At 39.8% G+C, this 26632-nt stretch overlaps 1 protein-coding gene across 1 annotated transcript; it reads right to left on the bottom strand.

Annotated features, from left to right (window-relative positions):
• Positions 1-328: 328 nt before the first annotated feature.
• On the bottom strand, positions 329-26383 carry STT3A (STT3 oligosaccharyltransferase complex catalytic subunit A). Its single transcript, XM_036743481.1, has 18 exons — positions 25979-26383; positions 23585-23710; positions 21992-22052; positions 19836-19957; positions 19342-19487; positions 17798-17888; positions 17181-17287; positions 16216-16380; positions 15612-15792; positions 14419-14574; positions 13783-13874; positions 8737-8892; positions 7803-7991; positions 6373-6489; positions 6154-6256; positions 3164-3352; positions 2550-2665; positions 329-609 (listed from the first exon to the last, which is right to left on the bottom strand). The coding sequence occupies exons 2-18, from the start codon at positions 23670-23672 to the stop codon at positions 571-573; spliced, it is 2118 nt and encodes a 705-aa protein (XP_036599376.1). The 5' UTR covers positions 23673-23710; positions 25979-26383; the 3' UTR covers positions 329-570.
• Between the last annotated feature and the right edge of the window lie 249 nt (positions 26384-26632).

Here is a 26632-nt window from a genome sequence, read left to right as displayed (position 1 = left end):
GTGTGTTTCCCCTTACTAATGGTCTTCAAGTGAAGGAAGGTTAGATGACAACTTGTTGGAGATTTAAGGACTGAGTTCCTGTACACGTACACATTTTGGACTAGATGGCCTCTGAGGTCTCTTCCAGCTCTTAGATTTTATGAAGTATCTGATCCAGTCCTTGGCAGTTTGGCTGACTTGAGTGAGTAGGGAATGGCTTTACTCTCAATTTATTTAGGAGAGGCATCTCTGTGCAAATATCAGGCTTAATATCTTCCTTTTTCTCAAAGCAATGAGAATGTCTGCCTGCTATGGGTCAGTCACATTAAGTCAAACCAAATAAGACACATTTAAAAATTTTTCTTCCCCCTTTAATTGACCATGGTAAAGCCATGACATTTCATTTGGTAACCTGCTTATAATTATAAAAATCATTCCACCTGGCCCGAACTATATTGCCCTGGGCAAAACTTCCAGGCAATTCCAATCCCATTCTGCCCTGTTCTTACAAACTGCATATAAAAACAACGTCTGTGGCATCCTAGGTGAAGACGAATTCAGTGCGATGCATATTGGAGGTGAAGATGATGATTATGTCCTTGACAAGCCTCTATTGTCCAGGTCCTTTACCTGCAAGACAAATTAGCTACATTAGCCTTTTGCAGGACCCTTTATAAAATCAGGAAGCATCACTATTCAACAAAAATTGTTAGGAAAACTAGAAAGCAGTCTGGCACAAACTAGATACATTAACATATCACACCATATATACCAAGATAAATTTCAAATGATATAAGGGTAACATCATAAATTAGAGAAGCATGGAAGAAATAACCTATGGATAATGGATCAGTCTATGGATAAGGGAAGAGTTCATAACCAAACAAGAGATAGAGAGGTTCATAGCAGGTAAAAAAGACAATTATGATTACAAAAAATTAAAAAATTTCTGTACCAACAAAACCAATCAAACTAAAATTTATAATAAGAGCCATTTCCCAATTGATAAATAATCAAGGGATATGAATAGGTAGTTTTCAGAGGAAGAAATCCAAGCTATCAATAATCTTTTGAAAAAAAATATTCTAAATCACTAATAATTAGAGAAATGAAAATTAAAACAACTCTAAGGTACCACCTTGCATTCATCAGATTGTCTAAAAAAAGGAAAATGACAAATGCTGGTAGGGCTACTTGTAGAGCTGTGAACTGGTCCAAACGTTATGGAAAACAATTTGGAGCTATTCCCAAAAAGCTACTAAATTGTGCATATCCTTTGACCCAGATAATACTACTAGGTCTATGATGCCCCAAAGTGACCAAAGAAAGAGTAAAAAGACCCGCGTGTTCAAAAATATTTCTAACAGAATTTTTTTGATGGTGACAGAGAACTAGAAACTGAGGAGGTATCCACATCAATTGGGAAATGCCTAAACAAGTTATGGTATATGAAAGTGATGGAATACTACTGTGCTGTAAGAGATAATAAAGGGGATGGTTTCAGAAAAACCTGTGAAGAACTGTATAAACTGATGCAAAGTAAAGTGAACAGAACCAGGAAAATAATTTATACAATAACACCATAAAGACTAACAACTTTAAAAGACTCAGGAACTCTCATCAACACAATGATTAACTATAATTCTAAAAGATTCATGACAAAGCATGCTGGAGACTCAGCAGATTGAGGCATTTTTTTTTGGACATGGCTAACACAGGAATTTGTTTTGCTTGACTATACATATTTACAGCAAGATTTGTTTTTCTTGCTTTCTCAGTGGGGCAAAGGGGAAGATGGTAGAGAGTAAATTTGGAGCTGAAAATGAAATAATATTGAATTTTTTATATTAAAATAAAATCAAAGAACATGTTCTTCCTTTGGTACTAGGAGTGGTTCACCCAAAAGTAACGTGAGTTGCATGTTGATACCCAATGTGGCTTCGCTATTAAGCAAAAATTTTATTTTCGTCTGAGAAACTGACTTCTCATTCCTTACTTTTGAGAATAGCTAGGACAAAATTATAAAATCAATACCCTTTAACATATATGGCCAACTCTCAAAATATATGTAAACAAACCTAATTAGAAAACTAATGCTGCAAGAAATCCTTAAAGCACATTATTTTCTTTCTACTCAACTATAACAACTCAAAATAAAATTACACACATACATATAACACACACACACACACACACACACACACACACACACACACACACATATATTCTGATTTGGTTATAAGCTTTGCTGAGGGTTGCTTATGGGAATTCTCATAAATGAAAAAGGTGAAGCCCATCAAAACCAAAGATTAATCCAAAAAAAACCACAGGAATTAGTACTGACAGAGAAGATATAAAATTCAAAACTAGAAGAGATCTTAGGGATGATCTAATCCAACTTTCTCATTTCACAAATGAGGTAAGTGAAGTCTAGAAAAATGGGTTAAGTCATATGCACCCAAATCACATAAGTAGTAAGTACTGGTACCAGGATTCAAACTCAGGTCTTTTAAACTCGGAGACAATCCCAGTGCTTTTCCCCATAATACAGCACTGTAGTATGCACTAACCTTGTATATCCTGACCAGCCAGTGTTCTGTGGTATATGCTTCTTCTAGGACATCAAGCTCGAAATCTTTGTTACCAATCTCAGCATTTCTGACCCTGTCATAGCCCGGTGGACGCTCTAGGAAAGGCAGGGAAAAAACCATGTGCTATTATTTGCATCTGAAAATATTTGCTGGAGTGTATGTTAATAAAATTATGATAGGCAAAGATGAGAAGGGGATATTACACAAAACATCCTCTCTACAAAAGGATACCCAGCAGAGTGCGGAGCTCATCCTTTCTCAAAAACACAGAACAAGCTAGCCTTCAGCCTCCTTGAGGAATTATGAAGATGATTAAAGACCCAACTAACTAGGGAGAAAGAACATGTAAACACTCCAAAAGATTCCATGAGAAACTCAGGTAGGGGTCTAAATAACATTCTTGGCACTAAAGGTTCCTTTGAGTCAAAGAAGAGATTTCAGATGTCAGGTCCCTAGACCTAGTTGAGATAGTATTAAGATATGCAGTCAACAGATGGTTTTATGGCTAAAGCAGGCACACTTGAGAAATTAGGGCCCTTGTCCTATTCCAGCCCACATCATACCCATTCTTTACCACACTGTCTTTCACTCACTGGCTTCTGTGTAGACCTGTCCAAAGCGGTAGTAACACATCTTGTACATGAGGCAGTTGAGGAGCACTGGGGAACCTTCCCGGTCAACACGGAACTCCCCAGTTGGGGTATAGTAGTCATGTTCCTTGATGTGCTTGCCTGTGTCTGTGCTCCCCCCAATCCGGACCATCCACAGAAACTTGTTAATGTCTACAAAACAAAAAGAAACCAGATTTTTTCAGACTGAAGTCAAAACTAGACAAATAAATTCTCACAAACGTCACTATTTCCAAAGAAATTTCCTCTTGAAATCAAAAGTTTTTCTCTTGCTGGAGAAGAAATATCTAATTCTATCCAGTATACCAAACAGTAGAGGGGGGTAGGGGGAGATAAGATACTATGTTTAGTATTCTATCATAAGACCTCCTTCACAGCATTTGAGACAATAAATCCTTAACATAACATCTTTAAACTGGCACTGAGGAAGAATGCATAATGATTTTCAGCTGGGGACAATGTGTAACTACAAGCCCCTCCCAGGAGATACAAAATAGGTAATAAGTCCATCCTTCCCTTATTAGCCGCAAAACCTAGAATTAGCCTCAGAAATATGAATGTATGATGACTACTGACAAAGTACATACATTAAAAACCATTCCCAACTTCTTAGCCTGTGCTAGTAATCAAGTGAGGCCACTTCATCCCTCTCAATGTTGTCCCTTTCACCAAAAACACCAGACTCAGGATTTGGAGAGTCAGACAAACTTTGTCCAAAAGTTTAGTTTGAAAGTGCTCATTGGCTCTAGCATATTAGAAGAATTGTGCTGCTTCCCACGTACATGCTTTCAGGTAGGCAATATAACATTCAAGTCAACATGACCATCTCTATCTTAACAGATGGAAAAACTGAGGTACAAGATAAGTAATTTGTCCAGATCGTATAGCCAGTTAGGAGCAAAACTAAATCTAGAATCCTAGGGTCCTGAATCCTACTCTCTAGGTATTATTAGACCAGCTGTCCACAGAACACTGGGGTTGTGGCTTCCTGTCTGGTAGTTCCAGGTGCAGAAGTCTGAGTTTATTTAGGGAAGAGAGGGTGTAGAGGATCAAAGACAACATAAAGGATAGTCCTCTACTCAAAGATGAACTGTTTAGAAGACTACAAAAAAGGAAAAGTGTGAAATGTGTGATATCACACTATCTCACACTGCTCAGGGAATCTAGACTTTGATCACATTTTCATTTTGTTTTGTGACCTGTAGGACAGCTAAAAAATAGGTATTCAATAAGAAATGAATAATAATTAAATTAAAGCAAAATATAGCTTGCAGAAATTCAATATTTTTCATGAAAGACATTGAAAGGGACTGAAATTAAGGATATTTAAGAAACCTAATATAAGAGGCATGACTATAAAGTAATTAGACAACCTATCAAGATTTAAACCCCTTGAATGATTATTATTCCCTTTAAAAAGAAGTCCCCCTCAGGATCTATACATTTATTCTAATGCTGTGCCAAAAATCAAACGTCTCTGGAGCCCCTTTTCGAAGTATCTACAGAGACTGTCACCTCCTTGAACAATCTCAGTGGTACTAAATCTTAATCACAAGAGTGGATTTGATTTTCTAAGACAATAAAAAATCATGTGACGTTCAGTCTGATGAATAAGATGGGTGGTCAAACAACACAAAGATACATTTGGTCAAAAACTTTCACAGAGTACTGTTATGGTAGAAAAGCCTATCACTGAGCTATAAGTTCTTTTCTCATTCAAATCCTTTAGAATGTCTACATAATAAGCTTAACTGGCCACAAAAGACAAAATCTGCATGAACAGTGCTAATAAAATCAAAGAAACAGATCTACAATATCATCCCCTAGGATTTTGACCTGGATACTTTACTGAGTCTAATGGATGTTGGAATTTTCCACTGCCAACTTTGACACTACTTTTGGGTTACATTACAACATTATACTTCATCACCAGTTATTATTTTCCTCAAAAAAAGCATTAAGCACATCCAACGTCCCTTGAAAGACAAGTCTTCACCATTTCTGTTTATCAGTTCAAATATATGGCATAATCTGCAGAAATTTTCTTGCAAAAGTCTGCTTCTTTAACTAAAGATAATTTTGTAGCCATCATTCTCACTGTTAATGAGACTTGCTTGAAAACTAAACCTTTAACCTTTCTGACATTCTTGTCAGTCCTATAAGGATGATTGTTTTATGTAGCACCACATTTTCCCCACCTTCTCTAAGACTTCAATGCCACTCATAAGCACTTGCTCTTGACCTACCTACATAGTTTCTTATGTTACATTAAGTATCTTATTTGCAGGTATTTTTTATAAGGCTTTGTCCTAAAACAGACACTCCTTTTAAGGACATAAAAAAGTGTATTTATATTTGGAAAGACAAGCCCAACAATACATATTGCTGCTACATGTCCCTGCTATGATGATCTTTCCTCTACTTCTACACACCCCATAAAGAAAATATCATTATTGTATAGTCACACCTAATACAATACATGAGATCTGGAGGATATAGTTGATCTCTTAAGAACCCTCCTAGCACTAAGTCTGATCCTGTGTTTTTTGTCAGTGCCGTGTGCATCAGGAAGCAGATGACAAATAAATAATGTGAACTATCTTAAGAGCACATGCTCTGATAATGTGTGTTTATTCTATTCCCATAAGGTATTTGAGTAATCTGGAGTATGGACCAGTTACAAGTTATATAGCCAGTTTCAGTACGACAATCCTAAAAATCAGCATTTCAGCACAATGCAGACAAATGGCTTCAGTTTCACCCATATCCTTGCTAGTTATTTATTTTCTATGCTGAGGCAAATACTAAGTAGTGAGCCTTTGGCTACAAATGATCAGCTTTTTCTCTAAGAGAGGCATCATTGGGAAACAAAAAAATAGAAGCTTGAATTTTAAAAGTCCTCTTTAGGAGAGTCGGCCTAGTGAAATCATCCAGAAGAGAATCAAGGACATTACCATCAGAAGAATATCCAGTGAGGCCTCCAAATATGACTAGCACATAGCTGACATCAAGCTCTCTCATGATCTCATAGGCTTTCTCTTCTGTGGATGCCATAGCCTAGAAAAATAAAGAGACATCCAAGTTTCAGATCAAGGTCATATTAATCCCCTCTAAAAAGAAGTATTTCCTACCAGGACACATATTCAGAATATGTGAAGAGTCCTGCCACCTACCTGCCCTACTCGAGAGATGTGAGTATTGTTCCAGGTATTGTTGTCTACTAAGATTGTCCTGTTTGCCATAGCTGTGATCTGGTAGCCATAATCCCACCATGACATGATCTTTGCATCCTGAAAAGACAGGAAAGAGGAAGATTAGAAACTGGGTTCCTGCTTTCATATATGCTGTCATCAGGTATGTGGGGAAATTAAAATGAAGAGAACATGTCAGTAAAAGGTTATCCAATAATCTTGAACTAAGAGCATTTTCATTCAACTATCAATCATATATGAGTATACAACATCCTATCTCTTACAGTGCTACACCCAAACTCACTTTCTGCAAGGGAGATAATGGCATGACAGTGGCTGCACTGTTACAAAGAAAATGAAGCATAGTTGAATGTAAGTCAGGAGTAGAATGTCTGACACGATGGCAACCAAACATTTACCAAGTGTTTAGGTGAAGCTAGGCACTGTGCTAGATGCTAAGATTACACAAAATTAATAATAAAGTATGATCCTGCACTGAAAAATCCAAATAACCCAGGGAGGCAAAAGTCAGGGACATAAATAACAACTGCTACTTTCACCTACATAGCACTTATATTTTCAAATTAGAATATGGCAACTGAATGGAAAAGGTAGAAAATGTTATGAGAAAACAACTTATTAAAAAAAAAAAAAAGAAAACTTGAGGAACTGGAGATATTTAATCTGGAAAAGAGACCATGGGGACAAGAATGCTGTTGTCAAATACTGGAAAGACAGGAATGTAGGAATGACAAAACTTATTTTATGTAATTACAAAGGGTAAAGGTAAATTTCACATTCATTGGTATCTCACAGTGTGACCAAGATCTCATAACTTAACTCAACTATTTTTCATTTACAAAATAATTAGGCTAGATCAGGAGTTCTTAACTTTTTATGTGTCATGGACCCTTTTGGCAGTCCAATGAAGTCAATACACCTTCTCAGGATTATATTTTTAAATGCATAAGATAAAATAAATAGGACTGCAAAGGAAACCAATTATATTGAAATACAGTTATCAAAAACATTTTTTTTAATATATTTTTTTGAAATGTATTTATTTGTGTGGGGGGGGGGGTTTGGGCAGGGCAATTGGGGTTAAGTGACTTGCCCAAGGTCACACAGCTAGTACATGTGTCAAGCGTCTGAGGCTGGATTTGAAGTCAGGTCCTCCTGACTCCAGGGCTGGTACTCTACTCACTGCGCCACCTAGCTGCCCCAGTAGCAAAATTTTTTTTAAAACAAATCGACAGATTCCTGATTAAGAGTTACTGTAATAGATGGCTCCTAATGTCCTTCCAACTGTAAGAATCTATAATTTTATTCAGTCAGAACTTAGTGTAGCTGAAAATTGCTACCCTCACCATCATGACCCATTTTCCCATTCCTTTAACGCCCCAAATCTTTACCTCTGGAGTATTGTGCCTAAGCCAGTAGTATGCCTCTCTGAAGTCATCAAATATGATCCTGCTTCCATCTCCACCTCGTGCAGAAAGCACAATAGAAGGAGAAGAGTAGGCTTCACTGGTGACCCATGTTGAGTGGAAAGTGTAAGTGATAAGGAAAAAAGCCATGACCAAGATCATCCCACTTGCCACCTGGGGAAGAAATAAATTTCTTAGAAAGACATCACCTCAAGTTTCTCATTATTCATTTCTCGAATTCTGCTCTACTACAGCAATCTCCAGGCTGGAAGCTGTCTAGTTTCTTATATATTCAATCATGCATGCTAGATGAATCAAAAAAAAAAAAAAAACTGGATTACATTCCAAATGATACAAAACTGGGTCTCTTTTGAAATAAAACAGAGAAGAAATTCCAAAGACATGAATGCTACCAAAGAAAAACTCCAATTATAATCAGTGTTTAAGAGGTTGTGAAAAGACAGGCATACAAACTGAAATTCAGTGTTAGTAGAGATATAAACTGGTCCTACCATTCTGCCAAGTAATTTCAAATTGTTCTAAGTCACTAAGATGTTCATACTCTTTGACTCTGAGATCCACCACTAGGCATATATACATATACTCAAGGGAAGGTGAGTGATAAGAAGCAAGTACTTGTTGTAGTACTGATATAGTGTGGTGTTTATAAGGCCTTTTTGTAGTGATGAAACACTAGAAATAAAGTAGATTCTCATCAACCGGGGAATGGCTAAACAAACTGTGGCTACATGAATATAATAAATTATATGAATGTAATAGGATTACTGTTGTGCTGTAAAAACATAAGAATATTAAGTATATACAGAAGCATGGGAAAACCTATATGAATTAATGCAAATTGAAGTAAGCAGCATCCGGAAACAATACACACAATGACTATAACAATTCAAACGCTCACCTCATTCTTGATAGGGTAGGTTGAGTCCTGTTGCTTCTTACTCTTCTTATCTGGACGACTGATGTCCAGGTTTTTCATGTAGGTGGAGAGGACCTGGGAGACCCCAATGCCAGAAAGAATGCACATCACAGGGGCAAGGACTAGCATCAAACGTACCTGGGAAGGAAAAAGGAAGAACAAGCAATAACATATCACCTCCACAGATAAGTAAAATTCTTTCTCTTCTCTTTTAATTCTGAGCCTATATACAATCTAGCACTAATCAACCAATCACCAGCAAATTAAATGCCTACTATATGCTACATATTATAAAAGCTGGGAATAGAAAGACAAAAATGAAATTAAGTCTCTACCTTTCAAGGAACTAACATTTCATTAAGGAAAACAATATATATACATATAAATATATACAAATGTGCACAAAGTAAATACAAGTTCATTTCCACCTGAGAGGCACTAGCAACTGAGTATGGGTTGGGAAGGCAGGGCAGAAGAAATCAGAAAGGTCTCATTTAAGAGGAGATACTTAAGCTGACCTTTGAAGGAAGCTAGGGATTCTAAGAGACAGAGGTGAGAGAGAAGTGAATTCCACCCTTGGGGGAGAGTCAGTGAAAAAACACTGAGATGATGAGAGATGGAATGCCATGTGTGAAGAACAGCAAGATCGGTTTGGCTGAACCAGCAAGTACATGAAGGGCAGTAATGTTTAAGTTTGGAAAGGTACAAGCAAGCCTTGACTTTAGATGCCAAACAGAGAAATTTATATTTGATCCTAGAAGGAAAAGGAAACCACTGGAGCTTTTTGCCCAAGGGAGTGACATGGTCGGACCTGTACTTTAAGAATATCGCGTTAGCAGCAGTACGGGTAATAAGACTGGAAGGAGAAGAGAATCGAGACTAGGAGATCAATTAAGAGACTATTACACTAGTCCAGGTGAGAGATAATGAGAACCTCAACTGCGGTATGTGGCCATCTGAGTGACAAAGAAACAGTCAGATATGAAAGATGATGTGGGGGCAATAATAACAAGACTTGCTAACTTTGTATGTGAGGTGAGGGACAGTAAGGAATTGAGAATGATTCTGAGATAAGGGTTTGGTACCCAAAATATATAGCTAATTGGCAGAAATATTTAAGACCAAAAGCCTTTCCCCAAAAGGTAAGTGATCAAAAGATCTGAATAAACAGTTTTCAAAAAAACAGCAAACCATAAACAACCAAATGAAAGAATGCTCCAAATCACTAATAAAGAGAAATGCACATCAAAACAACCCAAGGCTTCACTGCACCCCCTAAGCCCCAGAAAACTGGCAAAGATGACCAAAAATAGATATGGTCAAAGTTGGAGAAAAATGAAAAAACAGGCAAAATAATGTCCCGTTGGTAGAGTAATTAGTACAAGCAATCTGGAATTATGCAAATAAAGCAGCTAAAATGTTCACACTCTTTGACTTAAGGATTCCACTAATAGGTATATACCCCAAGAAGGTCAATGACAAAAAGACAGGCTCTATATACACCAAAATATTTCTAGCAGCTTTTTGTGGTAGTAAAGAACTGGAAACAAAGTAGATGTATATTATCATTTGGGGGAATAGCTAAACAAATTGTGGTACATTAGTGTAATGAGGTATAACTGAGCTATAAGAAATGACAAATATAATGAATATAGAGAAGCATGGAAAGGCTCACAGGAACTGATACAAATTAAAGTAAGCAGAACCAAGAAAATAATATACACAATGACAACAACATAAATGGAAAAACGACCATCACAAAATATGTGAAAATGAATGTAGCAAAATTACAAAGAACAAGCTTGGCTCCAAAGAAGAAATACGAAAAAATATTACCCCCCTATACCTTGAGGGGTGGGGTGTGGGGGGACAGGAGGAGGAGAGGGTAAAGGTCCATGGGTGTAGAACATTGCATATATTCATTGGATTTTTTTTTTTTTTGATGTATGGATCCACTTTGCTGAGCTTCTTTTCAAAAAAAATTATTTGCCATAAAGATGGTTCTCTGGAAGACGGAAGGAATGGAGGGGGAAAATTAAGTGATATAAAAATAAAAGATTATCAATAACAATTTCAAAAAAAGATAATGACTCCAAGGTTGCAAACCTGAGTGACTGGAAGGACGGTGCCCTTGGCAGAAACAGGGTAAACCAAGGTGACTAGTTAACCTTCAAGAACCCTTAGAAATATCACATCCTGATTTCCAAGAGATAGAAAGGAAGTGACTTGCTCTAAAACTCACAGTGAGGAAATACTTGGACAGAGCCTAGTTCTGTGACACAAAGTGGGAGAAAAACCTATGATAAAGAGCAGGTGGCTAACATTAACTCACTGTGCCACCCCATATTATGCTACTGAGCTGCCTTAAGTAAACCTACTACAAGCAAAGACCTCAAACCTCTCACCACTATGGTCAGCTCAGGTCCTGGCCTTGAACCAGAAGGGTGATACCATGGCCCTCTATTACCACCAACCTAGGCAGTAGGGCAGAGCTGTTTTCACTTCTTAGGAATGTTGAGAAAACCGTCTTATGGCTAGCAAATTCCCACCTCCACTTTGAAATCTTTCAGCACTGAAGGCGGCATAGGCAAGAACTTCTTCTCCAGCCACCATTCCCCACTCCTTCAAGCCTATGCTACCTTAAGTCCTATCCTTCTTTTGTCTCTTTCTTCTGGAACCCCAACTCTATCAACTCCCTTTCATATCAGACTATTTCTTACTCCTTCAGTTTTCTTACACTGACAGAAACCCAGCTCTTCCCGCAGCAGACACAGCATCCATGGACCACCAGTAATGGATGTACTTTGTTTCGTCATGCTCCCTGACATAGGTGTACACTCCTTGCTCATTTCTGCTCATAGCCCATCATTCCGTCTTTCTATGTCAGCCCATCTAAAGCTAATTTGATCTTATCAGCTGGCTCCCAGGCATTCTACCTCCTCTCAAGGAATTTAGCAACTGGATCATAGTCTTCCTCTACACCACAACTTTTGTCCTCATACAACATGCATATTAATGTGACCTCAAACACTCTGGCCTCCCAGTTCATCAACCATGCCAAATTCCATAACCCACACCTCCGCTTCACTTTAATCACGCATAGGAACAGTCATACTCTTCATGTCACCTCACCCACAGTTGTCCAGTTCCCATGATGCAGGAATCTGATATTCCTCTCCTTCCACCTCTTTCAGTCACTCCTAATCCTATTCTTCATCCTTATCACAAACTCTAGTTGTTCCCCTAGTCATTGCTCTCTCTCTCTTTAATCACCCCTGCTCTAGGCTCACTTTTCTCCTTTTGAAATATTCATTCTATAGAGTAAGCAGTTGAACTTTACACTGTCCTCTATCCTCAAATCCCCTGAATCTTTATATTACTACCACTCGTGCTTTATCAAATACTAATTCCCAATCTCCTCCATCTTTGAAAAACCTTTACTTGACCCATCTCCATCTCTCTTGCTCCTGTGGACCCCTCCTTTTATTGGGAAATTCTCAAGAATCTCCATTTTGGGGAAGGGCCCCAGACCAGTCATCCCTCATTCTCTAGTCTTAGCTACCATACCCCTGTCCAGGTATTCTTCCTACCTATATCTCCCCACTTCTCACTTTTCAGCTCCCCTTTTATGTGTTGCTTTACCCCGTTAGAATGTAAGCTCCTTGAGGACAAGGACTGGGTATTTCTGGGCTTCTCTCTCTACACTCTCTGTAATCTTATATATGTATTTGTTGTCTATGCCATTAGAACCTAAGTTCCTTGGGAATAGGAATTATTTCATTCTTTATATTTGTATCCCAAGCACAGTGCCTGGAGCATAGTAGGTGCTTAACAAATACTTGTTTATTAATTGTTCAACTATTTCTATGCAGATAACTCCCAACCTAAATATCTAACACTCATCTCTCGAGTTCTAGTTCTTTATTACCAACTACCGGCTAGACATCTACATCTACGGTAGATGTCCCATAGGTACATCAAATTCAATACATCTAAAACAAAAAGCATTCGCTTTCTCTCTAAATTTCCCCCACCCTCCAAATGACCCTGCCTGTTTCAATCACCTAGGTTTACCTCAGCCTCCTTCAACTCGTCACACTCCTTCATCCATTCATTTGCTCACATTTGTCCTCTTATCTCCAGTCATACAGCCACCACCCTAATATATGCCCATATCACCTCTAACCTGGACAACTGCAAGAGATTCCTAAGTGGTCTCCCTGCTTCCAATTCACCTTTAACAGTGCTCTCAAAACAGCCTTCCTAAACACAAGTCTGAATACATCACTCCCCTATCAAGACTTTTAAATGGCTTCCTACTGCCTCTAGAATCCAATACAAATGCCTTTGTTTGGCGATGAAAAGCCTTCAGTCTGTCCACCTTTCCATACACTTTACCGTAACCCCCCACATGCACTTTATGTTCCAGCCAAAGTGGCCTTTTTGTTCTTCATGACATTCCTTCCCTACCTTTGAACCTTAAACCAGGTTTTCTCCATGGATAGAATGCTCTCTATCCTCAACCTTATCTGTCAGTGTCCCCAACTTTTTTCAAGGTTTAGCTCACGCACCACACAGACCATAAGATGCCTTTCCTGATTCCTCCAGTTATGAGTTGTCTACACAACCCCCAAGCCCCCAATGCAAAAATGATTCAATCACTGTATTTACTTAACTGTGTACATGCTGCATTCTAAAACTGTTTTGTTCTTGTACACTTGGTGTACAACAAAATGTCTAGCAGATAGGTGATTAATGAACACATGTTGATTTAAATCATGAATCCAAGAAAGCTAAATGAGATCACTGGGATGTGTCAGTGCCTGAGGGACCATTATGAGATAGGAGTAAGACCAGTAGGACCTTACCCTGGCTTTGCTAAAAAGCTTTAAATCGAAGATCTTTATAAACTCTCAAAGAAGGCACTCTCACAACCATCTGCCAAAAATCTCTGAATATCTGGAGCCTCACCAAGCAGGAAGGAAAACATCAAGGAAATGGGGAAAAGGCACAGAAGATATTTCTCACCATGACAGCTGAGAAGTACATACTGGTCACACCATACATAATGATAAAGATCCGGGCATCGGACAAGTTGCTAAAGCAGTAATAGAGGCCAACTGCAAAAAAAAAAAAGAGAAAAATGTAGCTGAGTCCTCAAGAACTGGACAAGTAGTCATATTCACTGTAAAAAAGACATCTCAGACTGTACCTCTAGAGAGGAAAAGAATATTAAGTTCTAGCCTTAAGATATCATGCTAGGGTCTTCAAAGTTATTTCTATAGAAAGCAGCTTGGCAGGTAACCAAACTTCCTTGTGAAAGGTCCTTTAGACAGGGGCATGGAATTGTGACAATGTCTTTGAACAAATAGAATGAGTTTTGAGAAACAGCCAGAAAATATATCTTGTGCAGGGCCTTTATGGAATAAGAGTTATATGTTCTGTTTTGGATACCTGTCCCAACAAACTTGCTAGTGTTGTTCCCACCCCTCCTTTTCTCTCTCTTATTTCTATTCTCCTTCAATTATTTAAGAAATACTTTTAGACATCCTCTGCGCAACATATGGAAAAGAAAGAGCATGTCTCCTGGGAAGTTTATAGATTTTATTTCTAGTAGTAACTTCTGCCAGGGAGGCCAAGTCAGAGATTTCAAGAAAAACAGACCTGGGAACATGAAGACTAAGAGCTGCAGGTCAAAGTAGTAAGAGGACCAGGTGGTAGGTTGATGCTCAGACACAGAGGCAATGATAGGGATGTTGTTCTTAGCATAAGAAGGATCCAGCAGAGAGTAGAAACGTCCCGTCCAGGGAGAAATTTTTCCTGACAGCAAAGAGAAAAATCAGTATTTCATAAAAACTCCTGAGACAGTAAATATCTAACTCACTCAACCATATCCATTTTCTCATCCACGAAGACAATCTAAAAAGTCATCCAATACCCAAAATTAAGTTATCAGATCAAAATGCTATCAGTTTCTCATATTTTGCTTTGAAGTTTTCACTTTTTTCTCTCCATTTAAGAACAGAATGTCAGCATGCACAGAAAACAGAAAAAGACTGCATAAATAAAATGTTAAGGAAAATGGAATAAAGGGCATGTCCTTTTGTCTGACATATCACCTTCCTAAATTTGGAGGCCATTTTGATCCTAGACTCTCTGAAGAAGAGGCAATAGAGCAAACCTGATCACTGTGCTTGATTACCTTTGAACAAGACAGTAGTACTAGGACTAGGCCAGAATCAACTTTTGGGGTATATGTATATGTATGTATGTGTATGAGTATTCCAAAACATATAGAGGGATTTGGGGATACAGTAAAACAGCTGGTCTATACCACACGGACCTATATATGGAGGCCCCACCTAACCATGAGTAAGAGGAAGATAAGCCAGTATGTAGGTACGGCATAACAGATAAGGCTAAGATACATCCCCCTCCCTAAACCAATTAAAATGGACAGAGAAAATAGAAGGGAAATATCAATAAGGCAGACTAGATAGTTGTCATTCATTTAGCCAGCTACAAGTTTCCTGACATCAGGAGTCAGCCTGACAGGACATTCTCAACTGTACTCAATCCTCAGACAGTAAACAGGGCTGGACTTTGAAGAATTTTGTGTGCTTGGAACCAAATCAGAGTAACTACTCAAAACAATCCTACCTCCCAAATAAAAGGTGAGAGGAGAATGGAGAAAGAGGGAAGGGATGTGTGGAGAGAATTTTCCTTGAAGAAGGAAGGGTCATTCTCCACATAACCAATGTCCTTGAAGCTTATTATATTTCTGTGCCCAAAGAGGTAAATTTACCACTGAATAAAACAGAGATCCTTACCACTTCATGGCTAGAGGTCTTCCCTACCTGTCAGCATGAGAACAGCTCCCAGAGTGAGGAGGACAAAACCAACCAAGGAGATAACACTTCGAAAGAGGACTTCAAATTGCTGAGGATTCAGCTTGCTTCGCAGGTAATCCACAAAAGCGTGGATCTGGCAAAGACCAAAGACCCCAAAGGCTGCCATGTGCTCTGATGATAGGACAGGCTGTGAGGGAGAAGCACTGTGAATAGTAACCAAGGCATAAGGGACAGATGGATATAGCCCTCCAGTTCATGCCTAGATCAAACTCAATCCAGAGGGCTGGGTGTAGGAGTAGATACTAGGTTCCAAGGTTACCTGGAGTGACCACTCCAGAACACTCTGAAATCCATCCCCAAACCTTTCCCAAATCAGATTACTAGCCCAAATAAAAGGTGAAAGAGAAAATGCCCCATCAACAAACTGCCCTAACCAAACCTCAGTGTGTAAAGATGGTTTCCTGGGAGTAACAAAGCAGACAATACAATCCAGAATTATGCAACTATCACTTCACTCCCATCATTAGAAACTAAGTTAGGTTATTAGTCTAATCAGAGCCACCTAGGAAAAGGTTAAAAGGTTGATATTCCTACATAGCCTAAGGCTTACCTGGAAGCCCACAAAAGAGATCTGCATAGAAAGGATGGTCCCTAAGCAGTACACAGTGCAGTAAGCCACATAGATCCTGTGGGAGAAACGCCCTGTCAGCATCAGCACCAGCACGTGAAGAGGGATCAAGTTGATCAGAAACACATAACCTCCCCATGAGGAGACCTGAGCAAAGACAGAAAAAGACAATTTCTTTAAGTTTCTTCCCTTGATTCACAATCCATATGCTCTTGAAAAGTGACTGCTACTGCCCTTCAAACTCTTTGCAGTAACTATTACCTTTCTTCCAAGGAGATTACTATAAACGATGCCTGAACTCATTGGTGGGGATGCTAAATTCTTATCTATGACTATTAATCACCCCCATGCTCTTCTGAGGCTACTAAAGACAAGGCCATGCTCTTCAACTATTCCCACCCATCCCACAGAGCCCCAAGAAAAACAAAAGGTGGAAGGGAAAGGGGAGTCAACAACAATTGTAACTGTTCAATTCTATGGCCTGTACCTCACCCTCAGTGCCAGCCCAGATGCTGCCTACTCTCAGGTCACATGGAGGCCCTAGGGATGTAAGGGAAAGGTATAAGAGTGGAAGACAGAGTGCATGCATATATGCTTGAATAGAAAAAGTAGAGTAAGGAGAAATGTAAAAGAAAAGAGGAAAAGGAACAAGCTAATTAAGCAACCAGTGCCCCCAAGGTGTATAGTGTAGTACCAGATGTGAAGGTATTTAAAAAAAAAAAAGGGAAAGGACCTCCCACCCACATTTACTTACTATTAGGCTTGCTATCCACCCTTCTATTAGACCATGATCCTAGTGGGAACTAAGGAGACAGTCCATATTGTCTGCCTCAGGCCTAATGCACTTCAGGGTCTAGGAGCAATATCTGATCTCTATTAGCATCAGCTCCCAGTTGTACTCCCTTCCCACATCTGAACACAAGGCAGGAAGAAAAGAGGATGGTTACCATGTAGAAATAGGCAAGGGCACATTTGGCAGCCCAGTAGGTAGAGCCTGTCTTTACTGCCTTAATCCACATGTAGTAGGTGAGCAGCATGCAGAAGATGGCAATCCCTGCAAAGAAAGACACCACAATTCATTTGGGGAGGGACTAACATAGTTATTCACCTTCCAAATTCTACTCCCTATCAGGAAAGTCCCTAAAACAAGAGATCGTCATTTAGGAAACCAGTGTCTAACCAGATGCAGATCAGAACTCTGAAGATATCCTTTCAAATCAGACTTCTGGCTAGTCCCTGGTTTCATAAACTTCAAGCTAATTCCTTGGGGTTGAGGTTACAAAATCTTCAGAACATTATAATTGCTAGTCTTATTTCCCTAAGTGGGAGAAATAAGCAACAAATATCTCCTGGGATGATATAACATCAAGGAGATTTAACAAATGATGACCTCTGAGCAACCTCCTAGACCCCATCTGCTCTCTCCTTGTTTTCTCCCAATACCAGACACTATTTTGTTCTTAATGCAGTGTAATGGGCCTGGACCCCACTTCTTACTGCTTTTACTGAAGATATGATTAGGAAGTAGGATGAGCAGACTTCTTCAGCATTTTAAAAGACTTACCTTCATTATCATAGGAACCCGCCACAGATCGGGATATATACCCAGGAACCACAGCAATCATGGCAGCAGCAAGGAGTCCAGCACCTGCATCCTGGAAGAACAGCACAGAAGCACCAAGTTAACAGCACACCACTGGATGACAGGAGTATAGGAGATAGGTCTCTAGGTCTCTCTCTATGCTGAGTTCAGAGACAGCTAATAGGTATTCCAAGTAGTTTCAAAAGCACATATCAGATGACTAGATTAAAGCTAAGAACTACATAACCACTTTCTAAGTCGGTGGTATTACTATGGGAACAGGTGACACACATGCCGAGGACAAACAGGTCATATGATAGCAAATATCATACAAGAAGAGAAGCAGAAGTAAGATGGGCAATCATTTGGGTCATAAAACATCAAAAAATGGATTAGATAACCCACCTAGGATAAAGCTGCCAAATGACTCCTCCAAGGAAAAACTTGTAAATCTTTTAAAAATTCCCCCAAAATATACTAGGTAGGAAAAATTGCATCCTTACATGCACTTGAGCATGTAGAAGGGATGGGTGGGGGTGTGTGTTTGAGGTTCAGCAGTAAGGGTGGGGAAGTAGAGGAGACATAGGGCATGGGCTTGGGATTATAATGTCAGGTCACTATTAGGTAAATTGGGACCTCAGAGCAGATAAGCAGGACTCATAGTTTACACTGCAAAGGATACAGGACAGTGCTCCAAGAAGCTCAGAGCTGATCTGGCCTATGACCAGGACAATGAAGCAGGAGAGAAGTTCACACCAACCTGTCCTATTAATTTGCAAAAATGAAGGAGCTAGAATGTACTAACCCTCAAGTATCACCCCAAAATCATATTTGGCAGCAAGACAGTGCAGCAGAAAGGTCAAACAAATTAAGAACAGAATCTAGGAAGCCACTACTGGCAATGCTGAAATCTAAAAGGGAGGTTAAACAGCATGAAACTCAATACAGATAATAAATGGTTTATAAAATCAATGAACCTACATACATTACAGTGTCTGCTATGTGACGAACACAGCCCTAAAGGTTAACCAAATTAACCAGAAAGTGAAAAAACCCATTCAGGAAGATATCAAAGACTCAGAGTTCAGCTGGGCTGGTCACTTAACCTTTCCTAGCCTAAGGCAACTCTAAAACTAGGAGGTGCTGATCAGCAATAGCAGAAGGCCCTCACCCAGGACTTCCAATAGTGGTGAAATTATAGGTTTAAAACTGGTGTGTGTGTGTGTGTGTGTATGTGTGTGTGTGTGTGTATGAATGTACGTGTGTATATGTATATATATACATATGTATATGTATATATGCATATATATGGTGGGTTTTTTTTTTTAACATATAAATGACCAAATATCCTCTACGTTTTACAGAAAAGAATGCAGGATCACCTAGGAAGCAGCATATCCAAGGGAATAATAGGAAAGAACTCACCAATCCTAGTCTCTAGTTACTAGCCACCATTCCACCCTTTAGCCATGGCTAAACAGACCCAATACTATTCCCAAGAACCCTGCCACCTCCTAATCCTTCACCTTGAGCTCTTTGGTAAGGTGGTATGTGACGATGGTAGTGAAGGAAGAGAAGAGAGGAGCCAGGAAAACGCAGACATTCCGAATGTCAATAGTGATGTGGAAAAAATGTAGCACATGGTAGATTGTAGCAGAAGTGATCATTAAACCTGTAATGAGCAGAAGAAACTTAATTAGACAGTCCAAATTGGTTAGGGGGTTAGGAGGTAGAAAAAGCGAGGTCATTCAGTATCAACTAACTGGCTAGGGAGGTCTTGAGAATCAGAAATACTACTTTACTAAAGTCCAATAGGTTCATTTTCTCTCTTAAGGATTTAATCATACACTTCAAAAGCATGAAAGACCTTCCAATATCCTCTTTGTCTTTATGGAATCCACATTTAGTAATCTACAATCATAATAAAATTAATGAAACCCATGAAGTAAGGGTGTTAAAATTTAAAAGAGGAACTCTAAACTGAAACATGTAAATTCCATATTTGGGATTTCCTGTGCACCTGGATAAATTGTTCCTCCGATGATTCGCCCCAAAGGGTACCAGGCCCGGTCATCGAACCAGTTATGGAATTTATAAAATCCCTCCTCAGTCAGGAACCGGGTAGTTCGATAATTAAAATACCTATAGCAAGAAAGAGAAGCTTATTTCTTTACACTTCTTATACACAAATTCCTGTCACTCTCTGAACAACAAAACAATGGGCTTTGCTTTTCACATGACATGAATGAAGAATTAATCAGAACCACTGTTCTAATAAAAGCTGGTTTAATGGCACTGATGAAGTCAATTATGAAAATCATGTTACATCTTGTCATTCTTATTTTCCAGCTGCTCACCTATAACCAACATACTAATTCTCTACAAAGGAAAAACATAAAACCTTAACACTACAACAACAAAGCAGTCATGCACCTATCTACCAAAATCATGTTTTGGCAGTTACTGGAGCCAACCAGGAACTCACTGAATAACTGAACTGAGATAAGGATTGTGAATAACTCATAGTAGCCACCATGGCATTTTTCCAATGGCCGGGTTCCACAAAATGGGTATCTTACTAATACAGAATGCTGTAATGGTGGGCAGACAACTCTAGAGGGATAGTACCCCAAAGATAATAGTTTACAATCTCAAGATATATGTTATGAAAATGTTAATCCTATTCATAAAAATACTTCCCACTGTGCATGGAAATTTGAAACCTGAGGCATATTTTCATTTTATTTTAAAAACTTCTGCATGCCATATATACCATCAATGTCAACCAATGTTTAGTAAGTCACCACATATATCTAGCCTTCTCCTAGACTCTCTTGGATATATAGGATGTTCAAGGATTACCCAATACAAAATGTTTTAAGCAATACAGTGGGAGTCTAAGGTCTTCAGTTCCAAGAAGAAACTCCTTGACCTTATCTACAAGCTGGCAACAAAGGCACCTCCAATCCTCCCTTCTCTGCAACTTCTATTTAATTGTAACACTTCAAGGATCTATGATTTCCTCAGGGTGGCATACCTTACAGTGACATAGACTGCCTTAGTAGAAGATTTTCGTGAGTTGCCCCATCTAAAAAGAAAAAGTCAGCATCCAGGGGCCAACCTTCTGATGAGGAGTGTCTCTGAACTTGGTTTGGTTCTCGTCCAACAGACAAGGGCTACAGGGCCCATATGTGAAACCTCTTCAGCTTGGTAGGGCCAGCCTGAGCTTGTATACAGCTAGCATAATCTTAGAGAACCCAGGGATGCATTTATGCCACACTAAAGCACCACAGCTGAACTTCAGACCTATTCTGCATCTTGTAACAGGACAAAATGATGACTAATGTTGCCCTTGACAAACTCAGTTTGGATCTAGGAGGGAGATCCAGAATTTGGAAGCCTGATGATATTTTGTATGTTTCAAGGGAAAAATAGCAATAGATTGCCACCGAATTCTAAACTCAGGTTGATTGCCAAATACAGCAAAGACTAAGTTTATAAACAAGTACACAAAAGAGTTATAATATGCTACTGAGAGTTCACAAACATCATCAGGACTAACATATAGTGCTTTAAGATTTACAATGCACCATATATATTATCTCATTTGACCTTCACAGAAACGCTGCTAGGTGCTATTATTAGCCTCATTTTGCATATGGAGAAACTGAGGCTGGGAGACTTGCCAAAGCTCACAGAGCCGTTAAGCATCTAAGGCAGGATTCCAAGTTCAGGGTTCTGTCCTCTGTATAACCTTACTGCCTCTGAGTTCAGAGCAGAAAGGCTTCAAGGAAGATGAAACATCTGAGCTGGGCAAGATTTCAATAGGACGAGACGAGAGGTAAAGGCATGCTAGCCATTAAAAAGAATATCCTGAGCAAAGGCATAAGAATAGAAAAATGCAGAATCTGCCTGAAGAACAGTGACGAGGCCAGGCGGGTTGTCCATTAGAGCGAAACCCTGGCCAAACACAACAGGGCTGCTTCCTACCCGTCTTGAAAGATGTCAGTCTGCAAGCCTGACACCAATGCTTAAAAGCTTTACACTGCTACTTCAAACTGATGTGATAACTTTCTCCCCAAGGAAACAGCTCTCCATCACTGAAAAGTAACTGGAATCTTGACATTAAGTTTGAGAATCTATAAAAATGGCCACAAAATAAGCAAGAGTACTTACGGGTCAAACTCATGGATGACACTTTCAAATCTCAGAACTGCAAACAGGCGTGTGGAAAAAGCTACAGGAACCAGAGAATTAATGTATTAGTGGTCGCATGTGGAGACAGTTACGCTAGGTCAATACTAAGCCTACAATGAACTACAAAACTATCCTTGAACAAAATATCACATATCCTTTTGACCAAATCAAATTTAAAAAAGAAGAAAAATACACAATTCCTCTGTCAATAACCTTTCCAATTTCCCCCACATAAGTAGGATGCTTTATATAGGTATATTATCGGTAGCATGAAAAGGTCACTGGATTTATATTTAGAATATCTGCATTCAAATCCCTGCACTACCACTTAATAATTGTGTAACCTTGTGAAATTAGTTAAACTCTCTAAGGCTCAGTTTCCTCATCTATAAAATGAGGGGATTAAATGAGATGATGTTCTTTCTAATTCTAAGTCTATGATCCCAAGTCCTACTGTAAATAGTTAAACTACTGAAGAGCTTGTTTCTTTACAAAGGAAACCTCAGATTCCCAGAATTTAGAACTGGAAAGAAGGTTAGAGATTGTCTAGTTCAACCCTGTCATTTTATAGACATAGAAACTGAAGCCCAGAAAGGTAGAGTAATTTGCCAAAGGTCATTCAAGTAGCAAATGGTAGGCATGGGATTAGAACATATATCTTCTAATTCTAAATCCACTGCTTTTTCCACTCTGCCATAGATCCTCTTCTATGCTGCCTTAAACAGAATAACTGTAGAGAGAAAGCAGAGATAAGGAAAACAAAATTGTACTAATGCTTCCTGAGGAGCCAAGAAGTATATTCTGGAGGCCAGGACACAGCAGCTTTCTAAAATGTTAAAATAGGTATATGGTTTGAAGATAATTGTTTGTCTTCTTCCTACTTCATGCATCTAAGGCTCATCAGTGGCTATTTCAGAATCAGTACAGGATAGATCTATTCCTGTATACCTCCTATTCTCTCCCAAATGACCACTAGCTTTGGCTTTTATCTATCTCACTTCCTTTCCAATTCAAGTAGAGGGAATAAAAAGCAAACATCTTTTTTACTTATGTATATGCAGCTAAATTAATGAAGAAGTAGGATAATAATTTCTTTTCTTTTTTGGGGGGGAGACAATCAGGGTTAAGTGACTTAACCAGGGTCACATAGCTAGTAAGTGTATGAGGCTCATTTGAACTCGGGTTCTCCTGACTCCAGAGTTGGTGCTCTACCCACTGTGCCCCTTAGCTGCCCCTAGAATATTAATAATAGTAGTTCATTTTACAATATTTTGAGATTTGTGAAGTGCTTTACAACTATTCTCTCATTCAACATTCACATAATAACCCTCTGAGGTAGGGTTTATGAAAAGAAAACTAAGACAGAGAAAGGTTAACTGACTTTCCCAGGGGACACAGAGCTGTTTTGTGTAGGACATGAGATTCAAACCTGTGTCTTACTGAGTCTAAGCCTAAGGTTCCATCTGATGAAAAGGACAGAGTTGAGGGCAGCCTGCTCAAGGAAAAATAGAGCTTCTCTGGCTCAGATACAAGGTCTCTCTACAAACAAGGAAGATCCAGATATACACTCACATAATACAGCGGCCATTGACAGGATAAGAAGCTTCAGAAGAGTGTCTTGCTTCTCGTAGGACAGCCGCAGAAATCCCAGCTTGGTCATCTTGGCATCAAAGATAATGACGGATGGCACTCAAACAGCTAAAAGGGGAAAAAAGAAAACCAAAGATTTTTAAAACCAAGAATTTACGGAAAACTATCAGCCAACCTCCTGACTTTGCTTTTGGGAGGAAGAGACCTCAGCAGAGAAAACAAATACTTAATACTCAAAAGAGATCCAGAGTTAAACTACTGACCTCATGAGTTTTGCCTTCATTAAAAACAAACAAACAAATGAAAAAACATTGACAGAGAAGTTAGTGCAGGTCAGAAAATATAATAGCATTCACCTAAAAAGATTAAAGAGGAGTAACTTGAGCTACACTATCTACACTTCCTTATATCCCAACAACATGTTTAGAAAGTTGGCAACACTTAAGGCGTAATGAGTCTCAGTAGGAGGCACAGGAGTAGAAAAGAGAAGGAATAAGGAGAAGAAAAGGGTAAAATAAGCTCACAAGAAAAGTAAGAATATGTACTTCTTGGAAACATTAGAGGGGATATTATAAAAAGCAGCAAAACTAGGAGGGAGAGAACTAGGCAGCGGTTGCCAAGTCAGCATCATACTCAGCTCTAAATGCAAGCTCCAACTGATGCTACCATCAGTTTTTTTTTTTCCACTTCCCAAAAATCATAAAGACCCAAATGGTGGACATCCAATCTCCAAGCCCACCAAACAGAACCCCTTCAATCCTCTCATGAGTCCTGTTAGTGCACTACATTATAACTAAGCCTCCTAGTTTAAGCATTTGATTCCATGGCATCTAATAACCAGAGTAAAGAGAAGATAAATTTTCTCCCCTGAAGTGGAAAAAGGCTAAATTAACCTCAGAGTAGCTTCTCCAGAAAGCATCGATCTATCTAGCTGCATTAATGTTCAACTTTCACAACAGGTATTCCCTTGTGAGAAAAGTGAGGTGGGTATCTCTTTGCAAATGTAAAGTTGTTAAATGTTGTGATTTCGTTGGCACAGGGAACCAACACAGATCAGCATCTTCTCTGCAATTTATAATCTTAAAGAGCTGTCCAGAGCACTGAGAGATTAAAGTGATTTGTCCCTGGTGACCCCACTATACCACACTGTCTAATTGTTGGATGTACAGTGTTCATCTACATGGAAACAGTCACTAAGGTACTTAAATACATTGGGAAGTGAGCTACCTCTAGAAAATAACAATATTAAGCTTTCATGCCTTAAAACTGTATTCAGAGCTAAACCTAAAGCAATTTGTAGCATTTCATCAAGAATGTACAGAGACTCAGGGTCCTGCATCATGCCATTGATCATCCTGAAGAAAGGTTTCTTTGGACTAGGGTTATGGACATAGAGAATGAAACTGATTTCTACATCCAAAAATGTATAAATTTGAGCATTCTTGAATTTTGAACCATCCCAGTTTCTGAGGAAGCATAACCGACTGATGATCCCAAAGTATTATCACTCTGAGATCAGAAAGGCTAGATACTCCCTGATTCCTGGAATGGCCACATTTCTGCCAGGCCTACGGTAGCTTTGCACAAAACCTGGTATAGTTACTAGTCAACATGGTGACAGGAGCGGTATGCAGACCTGGGAAAACAAGGTGATGGAGAAGGAAATGGGAAGAGCTGAGAAATACCACTTAGGATGCCAGACAGACAAGTAGAAAGCCCTGAAAGAAGGCATTTGCGAACTAGGGACACAACCTACCACCTCCATCCCACCAAAGGGTAAAGAAAATAAATAAGGACATTGACCCAACTGGCTTAATTTTAGTCCTCCTTAAACCAGTGAGTTCTGCATGCCTCTACCACCTACTTTGCCCCTTGCAAGGCCTCAGGCCTCCCTGATCCTTATATCCTTCTTTCTTGTCCCCTGATCTACAAACTTCTCCATACATCGGCTCCCCGATCCCCTCCTCTCCAGCCTTTACCTCTCCTGCAAGCTCAGACCTGCCTAGCCACTACTTCCTCCTCAGAGACCAAAAGCGATTCCTGCCCCACCCCCACCCAGGTAGGGGTTCCCATCTCCCCCTTGCTCCCCTCTTGGGGGCTCCAATCCCCCTCTTCCTCTCCGAGGGGGGAGAGGGGGAAAGTGGACGCTCCCACGCCCTTGCTTCCGCAGTGCCACCTCGTACAACATCCCATTCAATCCCATTCCACTCTCCCATTCCCTCCCCTGCAGCATCCCCAGAGGCCCAGCTTCTCCATTCCCTTCAACCTGCTGACGCCTCACTCTCTAGATCCATCTACCCCAGCATGCCACCCAGCCCGCGCAGCTCTCCGTTGCACCCGCCCCTACTCCTCGGGTTATCCCCTCAGGGTCCTCACCTGGGTTGGGTATTACCGGGCTCAGCTCCTCTCCCTCAGCCATCCGTTTAGCGGCCGGCGCACCCAACCCTGACAGTCTCCTGCTCCGCCCCTCCATTGGCCACCTTAGCGCCCATCTGCCTCTTTCGGCAGTAGATTGGGTAAGATTGCTGTCTGTCAAATGTGGGGGCGGAGAGATAGAGTCTATTCCGCTGTTCCATTAGCTGATGATTGTGCCGCTTAGCAGAAACGAGGCGGGACTTTTCGCTCCCGCCGAGCTTTTATTGGCCCAAAGACGAGGTACCAAGAGAAGCCCAGAACATGCTCTAAAAAGTTTGGTTGAGGCACAAAGAGTGACGTGTCCGTCTGCGGACCGAGCTGGAACCGGGATTAGTGGGTGTGGCGAGCGTGCGCTAATCACGTGACAGGAAACGGAACCGGTACCCGGAAGATGATGGAGGCTGCCTATCCCAGCGAGCCCAGCGGCGCGAGGTTGTTTCAAGGAAGTGAATCTTTTTTTCAGCGCAGCACTCGTAAGTGTTCAGTGCAGAATTACTGCTGGCGATAGAATTCAATTCTCACCCCCTTTGTTTACCTGCACCCCGCAAACGTTTAGGTCAGCAAAAGAAGAACTGCTGCTGAGAAATACCTAATTGAGGTCCTTTCTAAACCTTA

The sequence above is a fragment of the Trichosurus vulpecula genome, chromosome 2, assembly GCF_011100635.1.
Source record: "Trichosurus vulpecula isolate mTriVul1 chromosome 2, mTriVul1.pri, whole genome shotgun sequence".
Lineage (NCBI taxonomy): Eukaryota > Metazoa > Chordata > Mammalia > Diprotodontia > Phalangeridae > Trichosurus > Trichosurus vulpecula.
Note: the sequence above shows the minus strand (reverse complement) of the source record. Positions and strands in the feature narration are given on the sequence as shown.